Consider the following 21597-nt stretch of genomic DNA (forward strand, 5'->3'; position numbering starts at 1 on the left):
TCATAAAACGTCACCACTCAGAATTGCATACAATCAGGTGAGGGGGAATAGAGTACAGGAAGTTGGAAAGAAAATTCTGGAGCAGTGTCCCCCTTTTGAACTCAGTCATAAGTCTTTTAGTACTCTCAGGGAAGATGTGGCATAGAGTAATTGTCTGGTGTCTCTGTAAGGGAACTGTGAAATACTGTATTTAAGGACAGGTTTCAGAGTAGCAGCCGTGTTAGTCTGTATTCGCAAAAAGAAAAGGCGGACTTGTGGCACCTTAGAGACTAACCAATTTATTTGAGCATAAGCTTCCATCAGCTACAGCTCACTTCATCGCAAAGTGAGCTGTAGCTCACAGAAACTTATGCTCAAATAAATTGAAGGATATTATAGTAAGTATTGTGTTATGGTGTGATGGTAAGTAATCAGTCAGAAAACTGATATTTTAAATGGCTTAATAAAGGAAATAATATGGAACTGTTTAGTGGAATGTGACAGTGGATTAGACTGGTGTTCTCTGCTGTCTGAGACCTGGCTACAGACTTTTGTTCTGAGAAGGAATAAAGCTTTACAAGAGTTGACCTTGTAAAGTAGGAGGTAGTATGTGAATAGAAGAAATAGGCTGTTGTGTTTTATAAGTGAGGTAGAGAAGATTGAACCGACTAGCACTTTTCTGTTGAGTAGGTCCGAGAAATGCATTTTACAATGTGAAGAAGTAGGTGCATTTCTTTTCAGGGGGAATGTCGCATACATTTGATTGGTGCAGCTAGAAACCAGTTCACGTGTGGAAATGGTTCTTCAGCAGCGTAGTTGAGTTTTAAAGTGGTGAGCAGAAATATGTGGTGCTAGGAGATAGGCACACTCACTGATGGGCAACGTCCTAAGGGCCCAACATTGCAAGCCCTCTCTTTGTTTAGAAAGCCCAGCAAATAGCTGAGTACTTAGCATAAAAGTTTGCAGGTTAAGGCCTTTCATCTTTTTCCCCTGGAAAATCTAGGTAGGATTGGATGGAAGAGTGGTCCTAGCCCGCCTGAGGAAACTCTGGCCGCTGGGGACCTGAGGAGGCTACTCAGCTGGTGGCTCTAGGTTTGTTTCTCTAGATTTGTGATCCTTTACCTATTAGAATGCAGTAGTGCCAGATGCTGGGCTGCTTGTATCCGCCTGTCGTGCTCCTTCCTTTTATTGGCTCCTCTCTTTTTCTCTTTGCTGCCTCTGTTCTGCAGCAGAGAGAGAGAGTACTCAGTGCACCTATTTACCCTTTCTTATAATACAAGAAGAGAACTTCCAATAAAATTGAAAGACAGTAGGCATAATCCTGCTCCCATGGTAAGTCAATTGGAGTTTTGCTGTTGACTTCATTGGGGGCAGGATCAGCCCAAGTGAGTTTAAAATTGATAAAAGGAAGCTTTTATTACACAATGTATAACTAAATCATAAAAGCTTTCATTTCATCTTGTAACTTACAAAAACACATACAGAATTAAAAGTAAATATATCTGTGATTTGAGGTATCCAGCATTTCAAATGTTTTATAATGTTTCCTTTGTAAAGCATTTCAGCTCACCTTTAAAGAGTTTGAAAGGAATGCAGTGGAGCGATAGGAAGTTAACCCAGATCGATGATGATGCTGTAAAATAGAATGTGAAAGATTAGAGTGATATGTTGGTTACCATAAATAAGAGCATTTTAAAATATGACTTTTGAAATAGAGACTAACAAATTTATTTGAGCATAAGCTTTCATGAGCTACAGCTCACTTCATCGGATGAAGTGAGCTGTAGGTCACGAAAGTTTATGCTCAAATAAATTGGTTAGTCTCTAAGGTGCCACAAGTCCTCCTTTTCTTTTTGCAGATACAGACTAACACGGCTGCTACTCTGAAACCTGTTGAAATAAAAACTGCAGCTCCATTTGTGTGCATCCTCAGTCATTTTAATGTAGCCCTTCCTGCATCTCATGGTAACTATGCTCATAGTACAAGGCAAAGGAAAACTGAGTGAATGAGATGTCTTAGGCTTGGCCTATACTACAGAGTTAGGTTGACATAGGCAGCTTATGTTGACCTGTGTCAGTGTCTACACTACAGCCTTCAGCCTTGCTCCCACCGATGTAAGTGCTGTGCTACACCGACATAACTCCACCTCCATGAGAGGTGTAGGGCTTACCTCTGTGTAGTTAGGGTGATATGAACCTGTGTTTCTTACATCAACTGGTGGCTATCTTGTCAATTTCATGGCTCCCCAGCCCTGAAATTGACAAGAAAGTTAGCTGCTGTCAGGTCTCCACTCCAAGACAGGCTTGGGCTGCCACTCAGGCTCCACACCAGGAGCCCTGCTGCCCCCCAGGGTCCTGGGACTCCAGGTGCAGATCTCACAGTCTAAGGCAAGAGGCTCCTAGCGGGGAGCTGTGTGGAACAGAGAGCCTTGGCTCTCTTTTTTTTTTTTTTTTTTTTCTCTCTTTCTCTCTCCGCCCCCCCCACCCCCCACACACACTTCCCCTCTTCAGTCACTGTGTTGTCCTTAAAAGACTCATTTCAGGATTAATTATTACCATTATATATATATGTTCATATTAAAGTCAGTGAGGACAGGAGGGAGGCCGCTAGTGTACAGGGACCATATTCAGGAAAGCATTTAGTGTATGTCCTGTTGGAGTCAATGGAATTGAGACTTGAGAATAGGAGGCTTCAGTTTTGACACAGGACTCTTAAATGGTTAGCTGTACTCCAGAGTCAAAAGGTATAAGAGGGTTTAGGCCAGATTAACTCCATTGCAATAGATGAAACTGAACTCTGAAGGGCCATTTATTTTTAACAAAATTTAAGCAGGTTTTGAAGTACTTCTTGAGTTAGTACTATTTCTGGTACCAAATTAATCTGGTTGTATTTTTCTACATTCTCATTTCTTTTCCTATAACTGGATAGAATGGAGGATGTCCTATAACTTTGTAACCACCTAAAATAGGCACAAAATAGGTGGAATGAAAACAAGAGAGCATGGGGGAAAGGTTCTAGTGTTGCATCCCTGTTGGTCCGTATGTTGCCTATTGCAAGTTCTTTGAAGCATGGACCCATCTTGCTGTATATCTTCAAGATGCCTAGCACACTTCTGAATACTGCATAAAGCTTAATTATAGTAATAATATGGAAAGTGTAATCTCTGTTAGTTACTATGCTGCTCAGTAGCCCCAGTTTTGCATGTCGGTGGGAGTTTCCAAGAACACTGTTGTTTGTGACCATTTGAAAATTCTTGGATTTCAAAGAGCCTGACCTTTCAGATATAAAACTAAGCTTTACAAAAAAAAAAATCTCAGGAATGTTTGGGTACATTGTTATAACGATTATTACATTGCTTTGATATATTTTGTTCCTCATCTGCACAATTTTTAGGGTTTTTAGACCATTCTTTCTGAATGACTGAGCTTTCACAGAAACAGAGGTTTCTAAATTCCACACTGATCAAAAATTGTCTGACAGTATGGTGTGTTTCATTTTTTTTGAGGGAGGGGGTGGGTTAGTTTTTTGTTTTTAAAGAACCAACCTGACTTAAATCTGATGTTGTGCTGTCTGTGTAACGTCTGAAGCTCCAGAAACTGGGGTGTCTAAACTTTTTTAATTCCTAAAAAAAAAGAGCTAGAGATGTATTGATTTAAATGAATCTGATGCAGAACGTGTCTCTTGTATTCTATTTTCTGGGAATGATAGTTTAACCCGTCTGAATACCCCATTTACAGTAGAATGGAGAAGAAAAGATTAAATAACTCCTGCCAAGGATGGCAATCTTTTAATCTTCTAGCTATCTTGCTAGCTAGAACTGTCTGTTAATAGAAGGTATGACCCCTCTTTTAGGAACCTCAGATGAGTATTTTGAAAAAGGTTGGTATAATTAACACATTTTAGTTGATGGAATACAGTTAAAAGTTCCTTTAACTTCACTGACAGGATTGAATCCTGTCAATCATAGACCCCAGAAGATGTGGTAATGAAGTATGTAATCCATTTCTTAGAAAAATTTTGTGGTTTCTTGACATTTTTAGGGCATGATTCTGGTACCCTTTCTCATGTTGAATAGCATCTTACTTCAGGAGTGACTTCAGTGGGACTTAAGGACATGCTTAAGTGCTTTGTTGAGTTGGGATGATTTGCTAAATTGGGGACATAATAAGGTGCTACTCAACATGAGTAAAGGGGGCAGAATCGCTCCCCCCTCTTCATTTCCCCACCCCGCCATCTTTTGAATGTGACAGTTCTGGTAACTGATTTTTTTTTTTTTTTTAATGTATCCTTGACCTTTGCAGGTGCATTGGAACTGACACAGGGAATAACACTGAGGTAACCTTTTAGTCCATGCAAGGGCTTTAAGCTAAACAAATTCATGCTAGAAATCCTGCATTTTTAACCATGAGGGGTAATTAACGATTGAAACAACTTCCTAGGGATAGGGGGGATTCTCCATTTCTTGAACTTCTTTAAGTCAAGACTGGATTTTTTTCTAAAAGATGGATGCTATCACTGAAATAAATTTATGGACTAAATAGTTTATTGGGTGAAGGTCTATGACTTGTGTTATGCAGGAGGTCAGACTGGATGATTTTAACAGTCTCTTCTGTCCTTAAAATCTATTAAATGTTATCTACTTCTACCATGTAAAGTACTTGGTTAGTTGTGACCCCAGTTTACCAGCCATGAGTCTGACTAGACACTAAAATGGATTTATTAATAGCAAGATTAGAAAACGGAGGTAATTATTATAGGTGGGGTTGGGAAAATGTCGTCTTATTAAGGTTGCCTGATATGTCCTATTATAAGACCTGTTTTCAGTTGTTTATAACATTGCCAAACTTTAGCTGATTCGTCTGAAATTTTCCACTTTGAAGGTCTGTCTCAAGCAGAATTTTTTTTAACATTTTTTAGCCAAAACAGTTGCATTGTTTCTGAGAACAACGCTAGGGAAAAAAATCTTGTTTTGCCCATTTTAAAAAAATTCTGGTGTCCTTTTCTTTGAAAACTGTAGTTGGCCCCATGCTTTGGAGCAGGGACTTGAAATTTGCAGGAGGGTGATCTTTGTGTCAGGGATGTGCCTTTTGCTATCCCCTGATAAAACTACCCAAGTTACAAGCTTTTGAAAAATTGCAGTTCACACATGGTCAGTCAAGACTTGCTAGAGCATTCCAGCTAAAATCGTGGAAGATTCTGTCCTCACTGAGCATGCTTGAACCTCTTGCAGCTACTGGTGTTGACCAGACTGTACATGTACTGTCCCCATAGAATGACAGAACATGGTCCAGCCCAGGGCTACAGAGGCCAAAGCTGGACTTCCCCTATAATGGCTGCTCCGTGCCACAGTGGAGCCAGTCTCTCCTATGCTCTCAATGATACCTCACCCCTGCTGGCACCCAGACAGAGAAAGCTGTCTGATCAAATGCAGAGGGGATAAAAAACAGAGCAGGGAGGAAGGAAAAGGAGTAGATTGGGACAAGGAGATTTTTGGAACTGGGAGCTGGGACTGGGAGGCAAATTAATTCTGGTATTTTCTAGCGTTTGAGTGCTTGACTTTGCAGCCTTAATTTTCTTCTAATAATTTCAAATTACACCCAAAAAACATTGGCTAGTAGACAAGGGTGTGAGATAGGCATCCTTAGGTATGCCACTGGATGGACCACAAATATATATATATATATTTTGGTACTTACTGCAGTCCTTATTTGGGAATTGGCTATTATGTGGCTCAGTGACTTCAATGGGGCTATGCTTGTTAGTCAGCAATAGATTGAAGCTAGTGGGGCAGAGTCTCATCTGGTGTAAATTGTCATAGCTCTGTTGAAGTCCATGACAACTGACCCACCAGCTGAGGATATGCCCTTATGTTTGCAAGATCGGTTTATTTATTTTGAAATCACAAAGGAGTCTTAAATTTGTCTGAAGTTATTTGGCTTTTATTTAAACAAATAAAAATAACTAAATAGCCTTTTTGCTGGAAATGAACCAAGAATTCACTAAATATGGTGGGATTTAAATTGTTCCAAACAGATCATTAGAGTCTTGCTGCTACCAGATAACAAAAGAGAACATAATAATTTGAGGAGGATACTCATACTGAAACCATTTATACTTTACAATAAAAGCTTCTTACAAAGATTGCTGGGCATACAATTAAGAAGAATGTTTTATCAGCTGCAGTGTTTATGCTATTAATATCCTTTTTTTTTAAATTTCAGAACAATAAATCTAAACAATAATTTACTGCAACAAGTGCTAGGAAGAAAACATGAGGTACTATGTATCTTGACAGAAAAGATCGTAACAACTCAAAAGTGTTTGGTGTCTGAACATATTCAGACGGAAGAAAAATATGGTGGCGTGGTGGGACTCCGTACAAAAATTGTAAAGGTAAAAAAACAAAACAACCCACCAACCATGCAGCGCGCACACAAATATTTCTTCAACGTCATTAGATGCCTTAAAAACCTCAGTTATGGTATTAAAAAAACAATAACTGAGAAAATTTCCACTTTTTTTTCCTCCTGATTTTGGACAAACCATATTATAACTGACCATATCCTGCCCTTGATTTATTAATTGATCGAATAGATCTGTTTCTTCTTACTGCTAGAGCTAAGCACATAACTGGCAATGAGCATGTTATCTAATTAATTTAGCTCTTTCTCCTCCATATGAATTTTCTGAGAACAGATCACTTTCTTCATATGTATTCATTATTTTTAAGTATTTGGCAATTTTTGTCTATTTTAAACTGTATCCATTGCAAATGGTTCTCCACAAGTATTAGATACATTGTTTAGTTGTCACTGATTGGTAGAGTTCCCTAGTTGGATGAGCGTGCAAGCTCTTTTGGGGTGAATCTAGAACCTGGTTTCCATGAATACTCTTGGCATGTGATTCAGTTTTTGTGAACATTCATGCCCACGACATATGATAACACAAATGTTAAAGAAACAGCACTTTAAAGGGGCAAGAGCACAGCTGAAGCCAATTCATGTAAAAATTCAAGTGACTATTTAGAAACCAGATTTTGCCCTGTCACCCAGCTCCACAGAGTATGAGGATCCTCATTGTTTGACCGTTTTCTTCAGGTGCGTTCAATGTGCTTCTGAAATAACTAACAAACTGAGGCAAAATCATCAGAACTACCAACAAATCCCCACTGTAGGGGCACTTCCACTGACCTAAAGCTGGCAAAGGTACCTGCTTTACCAGTTCTTGTGCACCTGGTTGTAAAGAGGATGGGGATGAGCAGGAGGGGTGTCAGGATGGGAGGGCAGAGCAGCAGTATGACAAAGCAAGGACCAGTTTTTTCCCCTGACTTCATGGGACTTTACACCAGGAGCATAAGTGAAAGCTAACCCCTGCACACACTGGGGCTGGAAGCTGAGGGTTGAGGTGCTGCTCTTGTCTCTTACCACTGGGCTGAGCTCAGGCCCAGAGAGCTTTGTTAAGATAAATGTTCAGACCTCTAATATCACATGTGATCTTGATTTGGGCACAGTGGAGAATTGAGCTAATGCTTTTCCTAATCTAATTTTTGTTACCCTGAAGTTCATTTTGTGTGCAAGCTGCTCTGTAGTTGAATCAAATAAACAGTGGATGAATCTGTCCCCCAGGTTTCAGTGAGCGAAAATGGGAATGTGAGAAAGGATTCCAATGTGGTCTTAGAGATTCCTGCTCCCACCACTATTGCCTATGGCATAACTGAACTGTATATAAAGCGTGATGGTCAGTTCGGTAAGTACAATGCCCGTTTTCTTTTGCATGTAGCTCTGCTATGGAAAAGAGCTACCTCCTCAAGTAAAGCCTTTCATTCACCTGCAGGCTTACAGCACCTGGTTCTTGATTGCCCCTGCATCTTGCATAGTCGTTTACACCAGTGCAAAATGGGCATAAAATGTTGCTACCATTTTTATTTAGTAGCATTTTATACACTCTTCACACTCACTTTTCATTAGTATAAATAACTGCATAAGATGCAGGGCAACAGTCACAGTATTGCCTGTCTGTACAAAATTTTATTAGAAAAAATGAAGAAATAAAGTGTGACGCTTGTAGTTCATGAGCTTTACTGATTTTACATTCAAATGAATATAGATCAGCTCAGAAAAAGACTGTAAAAATTTCCTTGCCATGTTCAGTCTTTGTCTCTTGGTTACTTCAGATCAGATTCACTCAGATTACAAGTAAAAATACATTGGGGTTGGAGATTTTGGTTTGTTTTGCTGGGTTTTTTGGTTTGTTTTGTAACTCCCTGCTCTGGACAGTCCATCTGGGCTCTTCCTTGTGTATCATAACTACAAATCCCAGACCCACGTGAGGTTACAGAGGATAATGTGCAAGAAGGAAAGAACCCAGGGTGAGTGTGCAGTGCAGGCAGTTAGAAAAGTTAGCGCATCCGAGATGAACTGTCGATGTCCTTAACGTGCAATTGAGATGTAAACCTACAATGCATCTCATTTGGGTCTGTTACAGGAGATGATGGCCAGCTGGAATCTGGACTGACTTTTTAATCTCCTGATGATGAGTTTGTAGGACTGGCAGGAATAATAATAATAATAAAAAAAAATTGTAAACAAAATGTATTTGACCTAAAGTCATCGAGACACGATGAACAGGAAAATTCCATAAGGCCGTGCATTTTATAGTCGCTTTTCAGAACTGAACTGCATTTCCCAGTTAACTACACTACGCTGAATCAGGTCTTAATAAGACATCAGGCCAACGATGTGTATTGAAATATTATTTAGTAAAAGTTTGTGGCTGGGAATCTCTCCCTGGGAATATCCTGTGTTCTGTCAGCTAGTTAGTGTGTGCATGCATTCATTGATCCGTATTCTCATGTGTTTCTTCACTGCTGCCTGACCCTATTTTCATTTTAATTATCTAGTCTTTCTCTCTTCATAAACAACATATGTCTCATGTTGACTTTATTTGTTGGACTTCATAAACAACATATGTCTAGTGTCTTTTTTTTTTTTTTTTAAATTTTAGTTTGTTGCAATAATCATCCATCCCTTCCCTTCCTTTCAGTGGGCAGGGAAACCAGTGGGACTAACTGCAGAGTAAGGTACTCTTCAGCAAGAGTAAGAGTGGAATTAATATCTGCTTAAGAATATAAGAATTGCCATACTGGATAAGATCAGAGGTCCATCTAGTCCAGTGTCCTGCCTCTGATAGTGGCCAGCTCCAGCTGCTTCGGAGGAAGATGGAAGAATCTCCATAATGGATAATTATCGAATAACCTTCACATGAGTCTTGTTTGTTCTCATTTCTGTCAGTGGTTGGCTTATGCCCTAAGGCATGAGAGTTTAGTCTCTCTCTATCTCTCCTCCTCTCTGTATATACACTCTCTAACATGGCTAGGGAGGGTCTTAGCTATAAAAATGTCTAATCCTTTTTTGAATCCTGCTGAACCCTTTAGCACAGTGATTTTTGTGTGTCTGTGTTCTACAGGTTAATTATGCACTGAATATAAAAACACTCCCTTTTAAAGGGTTGAATTTTTTTCCCTTTTGATTTCATTTTGTCCCCTTGGTTTTGTGTTACGACAGCGGATAAATAGTAGCACCTGGCTGATTTTGCTTTGTACCATTCATTGTTTTATATACCTTTGACATGTCTCCCCTTAATAATCTTAGTGTCTCTGCGTCTCATCATTTTCATTGCCCATCTCTGGATCTCTTCAGTTCTTGTCACCTTATCTCAAACATGCTGGCAGAAACAGATGACTGTGTTCTAGGAGAGGGTGCACCAATGATGTTATATAGTGGCATTACGATATTTTGACTTTCCAATCCTCTCTGCCCTCACCCCCACCTCTATAAAGAGTCATGCAAACTTAATGTGCTATAAAAATAATGAACGATAGTAACAATACAAACTTTCATAGACTTGTTTGCTTTTGAATCCAGATCTGTTATGGGATTTGACAGTTGTGACTGCCTCACTTATTTTCACATGATGCTGTGTATGTATTTCAGTCACTGGCCTCATTCTCCCATAAAGGGCAGTTGGGTTTTTTGTTGTGTGTTTCTTTTTTTTTTTTTAGTGATAGCTTCTCCCTTCAGGTGTGCGTATGTAAATCACTCTAACAGTAATGGGAGTAACACAAGCATACTGAGACAAGACTATACTCCTTAGTCAGTAATGCCTTGGCTGCTGCCCTTGCTGGGAAAGGCTTTTATTTGTTTTAATCTCTTTCTGTTCCTCTTTAAGTTGTTTTACAGGTGACAGCAGCTTTCTGAAAGATTGCTTTTTTTCCCCTTCCTTCTGTAGCAGAGATTTTTTTTCCCCCTCACCCTTTGAAATACCTGTTTACTTTTGGACTTTCTTCTTTGTCACATACTACTTTAAAACTGACTGACTTACTTTTTTTAGTCTACCCATTTGTTTTGCTACAAAATGCCATGGATGGTATATGGTTCAATATCTTTTTGGGCCATTAAATTTTGTAATAACATACAGGGTCTTGGATTATTTCACATATATTATTCTTTTGGGCATGGCCTAGTGGTCTGAGCATAGGTCTGGAAGTTACAAACTTGTACATTCTAATCCTGGCTCTGACAGTGGCTCCCTTTGTGTCCTTAATTTCTGCCTTGGTTTCCCCATCTGTAAAATGAAACTTGCCTAACTCTCAGGGTAGTTACTGTTTGTGAAGAACTGTAAAGCTGGACATTGTTGGGTAGACAGTACTCTGTTACTAGCGATAGTCTTCCATATGATGAGCCAGATTGTGCCCTCTGAATTGAGTAGAGAAGGGATCCTCCACACACAAATGTCCCCTCTCTTTCACAGAAGGGTGGATCAGTGCCTTCTGTGGCATTGCTCCCACCTCCTTTCCAGTAGCCCACATAGAAATCTGGCTGGGGGCAAGGAAGTGGCAGCCCCACATTGGGTGGGGTAGAGGATGTACATCAGCCCATCGTGAACTGACCGAGACTAGACTGGAAATGTAATGCAGCTCGAAGCTGTATTTCCTTTCCCATGGAGTCTCCTCCACAGTGGGTGTCTCCCTTGAAGGGTAGTCCTGGAAGCATCCATGGCCAGAGGAAGACCCTAGTGATGCGACTCTGTGGGAGCCAGGCTGCTACTGAGCTAGCATGGACCTGGCCTCTCACTGATCTATGGGGCTTAGGGATGGACCTTCAGCCTTCCAAAAGCCAGGCAGCCCCATAGAAGAACCAGGGCAAAGCTCTGAGGGATGCTCATGGAGTTTTCTGACTTGTAGCTCTTTCACAGGGGTTTCCTGCAGGAAGGGGTGATCTGGCCCACTGTATATAACATCTAGTAGTTTATAGATAATGTGAGAAATATATAGATTCTTCCCTCATATATAATATGCAGGTTTTAATTGTCCATGAGGAGCATTGTTCTAATTTAGCAGATTGCTTCTTTTCTTGGTATTTGCTGAACGGATTATTAAATGCATCCACAAAATCTTGTCTCGCGTTCTGTAGTTAGTACCTGTTTCCATTTACATCAAGGCAGATCTGTGCACAGTACTGTTCTAAATAAGCAACAACATATAATGTACGTAGTTCATGTAGACAGTGACTGTTAGCCATTTTTTTCCATCTACAAGAAATCAGTTACATAGCCTTCCTGAGTGCATGTTTCTAATGTCTACATTGAAAGTTCTAGCATTAATATTTGCTTCTGTCCACTCATGTGGTTTTATTTATTTATTCACTTGTGTTTCTAATTACAGAATTCTGTCTGCTAAATGAGCAAGAAGGAGGTTTTGAAAGAGAAAACACAGAAGGCTCATCTTATCCATATTCTTTACCATTTAGAGACTCTTCCTTTCTATATCAGCCAGACGCTGTGGATAGTGACAGGCACTCTGGAGACAGAAACATCATTCCCAGCGATGCGTCCTTAAGTGTACTGAAACAAGGTATTACCAGAAACGCTTTATTTGATTACACTACAGAGTCTTAAGCAAGATAACAGAAGGAGGTATTCTTGCAGAATAGTACATAGAAATTATGCTGTCCTGTTTTAATAGCCTCTAGCAATAACTCCTTGGTGATCACTTAGAAAAAAATTGGAAGATATTGTACTTCTGGAATGAATGTATGAAGGGAATGGGAGTAAGTTGTTTCTCTCCTAGGAACATATTGTTACCCTTTGTCATAAATATAACCTTGTACAGTTTTGGTTTTACATCCATTTTATTATATCCCTGCTAAACTGCACAAGATTAATAATTTATGTTGGCACTGAAAAATGTTCATTGAGAATATTTGACACATGATGTGAAAACATTCTCTTAGTAAAGCTTCTCAGGGAAGGTTATTTGACATCTCCAGAAATACAAAGCAGTTTTTTCTTTATGAACCTCTCTGAGTTATGAGAAACCTTGAAAAAATCAGAGTTGAACACTAGGACTAAACTCAGATGTGAGCTAAATGGCAGTGCAAATTACATGTTGGTAAATTAAGTGGCTAGGGAGTGGAAAGGTACAGTTGTACCAAAACAACAAACAGGAAGGAGTAAGAAGGTCTAAAATAAAGGAGGCCCCATCCCTCTTTTATATTGCCTCCAGTAGTCCTGCCTTTACACCCACTTCCCCATACCAAGGTGTAATTTACCAGTTATGTCACCTCTGAATTTGGCCCTGAGTTCAGTTTAGTCAATAATTTATGACCAAAATAGCCATTTTATTGCACTAGAATAAATCCTATTCTTCTCTAGTGTAGACTTGCTTAAGAGAACTTCTCTTTGTAGGGATAATGGGTTTGTTTTTTTGTGTGGGAAGGACTCTGTGTTGCACTGTTATTTCTTAATACCCTCTGTGCCTGTCTTACTTAAAGAATTGTCATTCTGTTTCTTTGATTAACCTACCCTATTTATTGAAATGCTTTTATATTGGAATAATTTGGGGAAGGTGTTTGACCTCCTTCCCCCTTTTCCTCCCATCATGATGTTCTAGTATTTGTATAATTATTTGGTTGACCCATATGGAGAGACACTACCTAGAGTAAAATTATTGTTTTTCAATGTCTTATAATTATTGATGTGAAACAGGCATCTTTAAAGATCATGTGTTTGTTTGACAAGTGTTACATTAGGCTTTAAAAGTAACATCCGGCATCTTCAGGGATTAAATAAAAAAAAATCCCAAACCCTATATTTCTGTTGACTGGAACTCACTGCTGGAATATTGATTTCCTACTCATAAAACATCTTGGCTTAATACCACGTTTGCACTGCAGGAAAAGGAATCTAATAAACTGTAGTTGAGTTTATAAACTACATACTGTAATAGGTTAAATATTATGTAAAACATAAAACGTATGTTTTTTGGTCAAAGGAGAGAGGTGTAAAGCTGGTGATGATGAAATATATGAGGACAGTAAAATAGTGTTACTATCTGAGTTTTTAATTTGAAGTATGAACAATATCATCAGCCTTAGTTATTCATGATGTTTTACCATAATATGAAGCAGTTCAGGAATAAAATATTCTGGTTGAGAAGTAAGACTACCTGGTTCTAAAAATGAACATCCTACTGGGAATCATGAACAGCTTTCATGTGAAAAACAGTATTAAAATATTGAAATCTTAAAACTGAATATTGATGCCTAATAACAGTATTTATTTTCTCTCAGTTTGCACTGACACTTCATTAATTTGCAAGGGTCACTAGTAAAACACACCTGTAACCAAATGTGTCCTACATTTCATTGTGAATTCTAGAGATTAGTGATTACAGAATTTTAGTTGCATATACTGGCATTTGTAAGAGTCATGAGTTTAACATTGTGTTTCTTTCTTGAAAAGATCTGTTGCTATTAAAGATGCAGTTCCAACCCTTTGTGAAGCTTCCAGAAGACAAGCAAGGAGCTTTAAATAAAATATTTTATGAGCTCTTGCATCATGAAGAAATTGTGATTGCACTGGAGGAGGTGGTAAGATGATGGAACTTTTTTTTTTCTAAAAATAATAGAGCTAACACGTCCCTCTATTCAAACACGACTTTTATAAGTATTCTTTAACAAGTTTTGTTGACTTCAGTGGGAGGAAGATCAGGGTTTGTTTCTCTGTCTAGTTTAAAATGTGAGAACCTAATAACGTATCTTTTTTTTTTTTTCCTCTTTCCAGTTAGATAGTATTTTCACAGGAGAAGAGCCGGATTTTACAGACCTGAAGGAGTTGAAACCTCCACAGCAGCAAAACATAACCGACTTCTTGCAGCTGGTTGGGTACAGTTTACAGAATGAGCTGTTGCAGAAAGACCAGCTTCATTATAAGGGCCTCTTCTCAGCTGCTCACATCCTGATCAGTGCAGTGGCAGGTACAATGGAGATAATTGCAGCTTTCCCACTTAGAAACTCCTCTTTTGTGTACAGCATGAATTTTTATTTTGTAGGTAAATTGCAACAGCTGGGTAGCTTCAGTACCTATAGTGATTTCTGTTTCAGTTTTATGGGGCTAGGGTGGATAGAGAAGAAAGCACTTTGTGGTTCAGGCTAAGAATTAAATTCAAACCCCTTTCACTACATATTTTACAAGTAAAATTTAACGTTCCCTGGAAATCCTTTGATTTGAGCTTCCATTGAAGCCAGACCTTTTCACTCAGTTTTGTAAATGATTTACTGTTCTTGTGCATCCGAATCCTTCATATCTAGTGTCTCAGGGTTGCACTGTAGGTGCTGGCTTCCTTGTATTTGCTGAATACGTGGCTTATGTTGAAGTACAAACCATATTTAGCAAAAATACTTTAATATGTAGATCTGTAATTAGAGGGTTTTTATGCTGCCACAGAAAAAGGAAATTAAACATAAATGTAAATGAATGCCACCCTCACAATGAAATTGGCACTACAGTGTTAATTAAAAGCCACCTGCAAATCCAACTTTCTTTCTCATAAAAATCTTCGTTCCATTAAGTCAGGTGTTGAGAGGAAGTGAAGTGTTATATTGGGTAACCATGTAGCACTGTACAGTGGAAGGTCAGTTTCTATGCAACTACATAGCACCAGTTTATGAAAGATAAGAGACCTTTTGAAAGCATGACCCAGTGCAGAGATTCAAAAGCAATTGAAACAAAACAGACCTGTTGATGTACTGATACTTTTTATAGTCTGACAAGTAATGTACAGTTCATCAGATGTAACCTGGCTCTGGACATAATATCTAGATCTGACATTCATGTATACCTGAAGCAGTATCCGTAACCAGAAAGCTGCTTTGTAGCTGTTTTCCACTGGGAATTATAACGATATGGATTATACAGCATGTCTCTCATATTAATGTTGGGGCAAAGACCCTGTCTTCCTTTAAGCCCAAATCCTCTGTCCAGCACCCAGACCTAATACCATGCCTGGCACTAGGATAGGCAGGAGACAAGGAGAGAGAAATTCTCCCACCCATGCTGGAAAGCTGCCTTTACCACCCAAAGGCTTACATGGCCCTCCTAGCTCCACCCCCTGCCAACCTACTTGCACCGCCCGATATGCTGCCGCTAGGTTCACACGGAGAGTGTACACACTTAGTGCAGCTCCTAGCATCCGTTTCCTCCCCCACGTAGACTTAAAGGCTGTAAGGCCAGAAGGGGCCATCACGATCATCTAGTCCAGGGGCTGGCAAACTTTTTGGCCTGAGGGCCGCATCGGGTTTCCAAAATTGTACGGAGGGCTGTTTAGGGGAGGCGGCGTGCCCCCAAACAGCACACGCCCTGCCCCCCCCACAACTCCCCTGACCAAACCCTTATCCAAACCCTTCCCCCCCCGAACCATGCTGCCTGGAGCACTGGTGGCTGGGAATGCTACAGCTGCACTCCCATGCACCACAGAGCACCGGGTCAGGCCGGGCTCTGCAGCTGCACTGCCCCAGGAGCTCATAGCCCCCCCCACTGCCCAGAGCACTGTGCCGGCGGTGCAGTGAGCTGGGGCTACAGGGGAGGGGGAACAGTGGGGGAGGGGCCAGGGGCTAGCCTCCCAGGCCAGGAGCTCAGGGGCTGGGCTGGAGGATCCTGCAGGCCATAGTTTGCCCACCTCCTGATCTATGGCCTGGAATGTGCAGGGGGTCAGACTAGAACCTCGCCTGCCCACTCGCTCCTATAATAGAATCATAACCTCTGAGTTACTGAAATCCTCAAATTATGATTTCAAGACTTCAAGTTACAGAGAATCCACCATTTGCACTAGTTGAGACCTGCAAGTGACCTGTGACCCATGCTGCAGAGGAAGGGGGGGGGGGGGGGGGCAAAAAACCCAGGGTCTCTGCCAATTGGACCTGGGGAAAAATTCCTTCCTGACCCCAAATATGGCAATCAGTTAGACCCTGCGTATGTTAGCAAGAATTTTATGTAGTAACTCCAAGCCCTCCCCATCTAGTGTCCCATCACTGGCCATTGGAGATATTTGCTGCTAGCAGTCGCAGATCAGCTACATGCCATTGTAGGCAGTCCCATCATAACAACCCCTTCGTAAACTTATCAAGCTCAGTCTTGAAGCCAGTTAGGTTTTTTGCCCCCATTGCGCCGCTTGGAAGGCGGCTTCTGCTGCCTGGAGAGCTTGTACACACACAAGGAAGGGGCTAGATTTGGCTCTTATGGATGTACAGCACAAAGCACACTGACAGTGCTCAATAAAACACACAATAGTCTTCAGTGGTGGGTTTGTGTTGGTCTCCAGAGCACTTTATACTAATCAGGACAGCACTGAAGAGAAGCAGTGGGGCTGTCACTGCCCAGCAATGGAATTTCATAACTGTGTGTGTGTAGGCTTAGCTTGTTCATATACATCCCTACAGGCTACTTTTTAGCAACCAGCCTGCTTTAGAGATCATGGAAACTTAACTCTTCTTCTTATATCTCCTTCCACAGAATTGTCCGACTACACGCTGGCTCTGCTGCGTGCTTGCTGTGATATACAAATAGTCCCTATCCTGTGTTGTTTGGTAAGTAATCCAAAAGGGAGTGGACTGCCTTAGTGTTCAGAGGTCAGTCCTAGTGACTGTAAGGAGTCTGTAGGCTCTGGCTGATTGTATCTGTCATTAAATAAAGGAGAGGTCAGAATATGCTACAAATTACATCAGTAGGCATTGATTAAGCCTAGTCACCATCTGGTCCAGTGTTTTAAAATGACAAACAGTGCAGCTAGTTTAAACCAAAACTGGATTTCTTCCTTCTGACACGTTGTGGCATGTAGAAAACTAAATGAAATGTGAAGCAAGAGAAAATAGGAACTTTGGTTCAAGTGTCAAAGGTCACAATTTTATTTTACTAAACATCTAATTAGACCACTTCATAAACCAAAAACCTGCAGTGGGCATCAGAGGTAGGAATTGCATTGTGAAAACAGTAATATGTAGGCAGTGATAGGTTTGAAGTGCAGAAGCTCTGAGCCTGCCTGTTACAATACTTTGTTAGAGGTTGTGAGGAGAGGGGTGGGAGTTCTCAGTTGCTCTAGGTTCTGTTGGGTTCAGTGACCAAACTTTGGTAGGGAGCTATAGGCAGGCTTGTGAAGAACAAGGATCAGAGTGGAAAGTCAGCTAGGGGAAGAGGAGCTGAACTTGCCATCTGGAAGCAGAATGACTGGTGTCGGGGAGGGATCAGAGGCCTGCAGAGGAAGGATAGGTAGCTGAGGTTGTAGGATAGGCTGGAGTGCTCTTGGCCATGGACCACTCTGTCCCACTACACAACCATGCATGTAGGAACCCTGAGCTTTGAACTTCTTTGGAAGTCCTCTGGCCAGCTGAAACTGTCACAACGCCCCCTCGATTGCTGGTCCAGGGGCTTACGTTGATAGTGGCCAGAAAAGATGTGGGTCTCATCCTTTCTATCTATCGGAGCAATGGCAGTCTCTATAGGGCACTGGGGGCTAAGGATTACATATGGAAATAGTAGCCCCCACAGTGAGGACCTGAGCAAGAGGCTTCACTCAGCTGCTTTGAGGAAAAGGTTTGCAGTTAAAGCATCACTTTCCTTTGACACCAAGCCCCTACTTTAAGTGAGTGTTGGGGCAAAACGAGCGCCTCCATTGTCGGTGCCAGTCTGAGATATCTTGGGCCTGATTTTTTTAGATTTGCCAAGCACCCCAAACTCCCAAGGAAGTCACCAGGAGCAGCAGGGTGTCAGCTCCTTTGAAAGCCAGGCTCATGTTGTCTCAAATTGGACACCAAAAACGGAGGCATCTAAAATTAGTGGACGCTTTTGAGAATGTCTGTGTGAGCTTAAGTCTTGATTCAGTCTGAATGGAATCACACTTGTTAATCTTTACTCTACCTAAATGTATCTTTTGGCAGCAAGACAATATATTTTCTCGTTTTTCCAGAACCTGAGTCCCCTGAGTTTTACTGCAGAGAGCAAAGATCTATGATGTCAGAAACTGTACTCTATGAAAATAGCTTTAACCTCTTTCTGTCTATATAAACACAGCCTAATGTCGCTTCAGCTGATGGCACTTTGACACTGAGAGATCCTGCCCTGGCCCCCCTGACTGACACAGGAAGATTTCACATAGTGCAAAGGCTGTTTGCCCTGTCAAACATCAACCTTGAAATGATGGAGTCTTCAATGAAAGCTGTAACCATGAAAGAACCTAGCTTTTTCCCATTCATTCTTTATATTGCCTTGTATGGATTTTATGCCTTAGGTGGGACCATCTGAGGAAAAAAGAAAAACCTAGAATAATAGCTGAACATACTGCACTAATAAATGCCAGATCTGCCGTGCTATAGAACCCTGCAAATTTTGCACTCATGTGCCTGGGAGACAACTGCAAATCACTGAATTTTGTAACCAAGTGGGTGAGTAAATGAACATGAAAAATACAAGGGCACTGCATCCCAGCATGGTCATTGTTCATTTAGGGCCTGGGCCTGCAGAGTGCCCTCAAGTGCTACTCAACTCGGCACCTTGCAAAATCAGGCATTTATTTTGTCAGTAGTAGTTTAGATTGATTTATGGCAATACTCCACAGTATAGCAAATACTCCATGTCTCTCATTTACTTTCCTAAAACTAATCGAATTAGTGATTAGACCTCACTACAGCATCTTTACCGATCACTTTTTTGTGCAAGTTTCAGCAGCATGCGATGTTTGTTACACCCTAAACTCTCGCTTAAAAATGTAATGATTCCTTTTGAGGTGTATGTATGTACTTCACTCTGGTTCAGTCCAGACAAACACTTGTTCTACCCTTCTGACCTCTTCAGTGTGGTGATTTTTTTAATAAAAGTAAAGTATTTGTTCTCAGTGCATTACTTTGCTATCTGTCCTCTTTAATCCTAATTGGGGTGTTTTCCTCCTCGTGTGAATGGTGATAAAATATCACTGCTCTAAAAATAAAAATATCACTGCTCTAAAAATACAGTGCAAATAATTGTAAATGTTGGTTTGGGAAGATTTCAGTTAAAAGACTGAGGGTCATGTTCTTATACTGCGTGTAGTGGATCGTAAAGTGAACAAAGGCAGCATTGTGGAAGTGTGCCTAGGCGGGAAGAATGGTTCAGTATCTAGGGTGCTAACCTGGGATTAAGGAGATTGGGGTTCAATTCCCTGCTCCCTTCCTCTGTGATTTTAAACATGTCATTTAGGGCCAGATTATCAAAGATATTTAGGTGACTAAAAGTACAGATTGACACCAAGGGATTTACAAGCTAAGATTGCAATGGCCGTTAAGGTGCCTAAACTGCTTTGGAGCTTTTGGAAATCCCATTAGGTGCCTATCTGCATCTTTGGGCACCTAAATACCTTTAAAATCTGGTCCCCGGGCTCTAAGCCTCCATTCCCCATCTGTAAAACAGGAGATAATAGCACTGCCTTACCTCACAGGATGCAGGGAGGATACATACATAAAGATTGTGAGGTGCTCAACTTCTATGGTGGCAAAGGCCACATAATTCCTTTACTAGACACACACTGTCTGTCCGATGAAGTCAGCTCACTTAAGCTTATGCTCAAATTTGTTAGTCTCTAAGGTGCCCCAAGTACTCCTTTTCTTTTTCCAAATACAGACTAACACAGCTGCTACTCTGAAACCTGACACTGTCTATCGTTTACTGTAGTCATGTGTTAATTTGTAAGTGGGGAAAGTGGAGTCCCTTTGTCTAATAATAATTAACCTACTTTGCTGTTTAACTGCCAACCACTAACTCTTTGAAAGCATTTTCATTGTAACAGTGTAAATTATCAACTGTTTGAATTTAACATTTGATCTGAAAACAGAACCATAACTTACTTCTCATTTTGTTCCGTTGTGTTTATACATTATGGACATAGTCAGTCTCTTGGGCATAATACATCACCCCACACATGAGCAATTAGAGTCCCTGGCACATTTGACTGAAATAATTTTGGGATAAGCCTGCATACAGTATTTTGCTCAAGGACTTCAGTGACAGGGTTAGACTAATGGATTTTTATGAGGGCTGAATTCCCCCTTCCCTAGGCTTCAGAGGCTGAGCTGCACTCTGAGCAGTGGATTCAATGCCCTGTCGACACAGCTACTTTTAGTGCAAGGCTTATTGACCCGGCTGGGTCCAAAATGCTGTGTAGGCATACCCAGAGTAGAATGGCCACAGATCTGCTCCAGAGCGGAAGGAGGTTTCTACCCCTGTCTGTTGGTGAATAGAGGGAAATATGGCTAGAGACTTGCATAAACTTTCTACCCAGAATTCTTCCATGGATGTGTCAGGAGCCACCATACTAGTACACAAACTCAGAATTGCTGGGCTAATGGAACAGAAAGGAGAGTAGGAAATGGCTTTTACCTTGGAGCAAGGACTATTTCTGTTTTAAGGGTCCTGTATGGTACTGATTACCTGCCACTGCCGTCATGTGCCTTCTTTAGGAAGACTCTTCAAAGGAAGATGAAACGGGACAACAGCACAGTTGAATGAACTTGTGTGAGGCTCCTCCCACACAGCCCATAACTAAAGCTCAAGTCAATATAGCTAGGGTAGCGGGTGACATCTTCCGACAGGACCAAGCACAAATTCCCAAAGGGCTGGAGGCAGGCATGCCCACATTCATCTCAGGACTTTGGACAGCTGCTTCTGGGAGCTGCACAAAGCAAGGGCAGGCAGGGAGCCTCCCTTAGCCCCAGTGGGCTGCTGACCAGACTTTTAATGGCCCAGTCAGCTGTGCTGTCCAGACCCCGCAGGGTCCCTTTCTGGACAAAAACCAGATGCCTGCAACCCTACCTACCTCCAATTGCCCTCCCTTCCAACAGCCCCTCTGCACTGCTTTGACTCCCTCCTCCCAAACCCCCCAGCAGTGGTCTTTTGATGTTTCCCCCTATTTACCCCTCAACTACCAGTAGTGCCACTTGAGGCCTCAAGCAGGGGTGAAGGCCACACCATGCAGTTCCTTGCTCCTGGAACAGTTGGATCAGCTCCATGAGCTAGGGCCTCTATAACCTAGGATGTTGTGACAAATCAAGTGGTGGCCTGGAGTCTGGGTGTGGGAGGCCTTACAAGTTGTGATCCTGCAACAAAACCATGACCTGCTTCTGTGCACCACCTTGCTCCCTCCTCACTAGCAGGCTGGACTGGGCCCTTTGCTATGGCTCAATGCTTGGGATCAAGCCATCCTGGCTTTACTCTGCCTTGGGCACTACTGGGAGAGAGTGGTGCAGTTTGGGCTCCTG

General features: G+C 41.3%; 1 protein-coding gene across 3 annotated transcripts in view; it reads left to right on the forward strand.

Annotated features, from left to right (window-relative positions):
• Positions 1–19141, forward strand: part of GSDME (gasdermin E) — a 31335-nt gene extending 12194 nt beyond the window's left edge. For 2 of the 3 annotated variants that reach the window (XM_073329534.2, XM_073329536.2), the window contains exons 4-10: positions 6202–6373; positions 7606–7726; positions 11703–11891; positions 13781–13908; positions 14102–14294; positions 16829–16902; positions 18383–19141. In XM_073329534.2, the coding sequence (XP_073185635.1) occupies positions 6202–6373; positions 7606–7726; positions 11703–11891; positions 13781–13908; positions 14102–14294; positions 16829–16902; positions 18383–18613 (1108 nt within the window). In that variant the 3' untranslated portion in view covers positions 18614–19141. Of the gene's footprint in view, positions 1–6201; positions 6374–7605; positions 7727–11702; positions 11892–13780; positions 13909–14101; positions 14295–16828; positions 16903–18278 lie in introns of all 3 variants that reach the window. The other variant, XM_073329535.2, reaches the window with a different exon arrangement.
• The last annotated feature ends 2456 nt before the right edge of the window (positions 19142–21597 follow it).

Source organism: Lepidochelys kempii, chromosome 2 (genome assembly GCF_965140285.1).
Source record: "Lepidochelys kempii isolate rLepKem1 chromosome 2, rLepKem1.hap1, whole genome shotgun sequence".
NCBI lineage: Eukaryota > Metazoa > Chordata > Testudines > Cheloniidae > Lepidochelys > Lepidochelys kempii.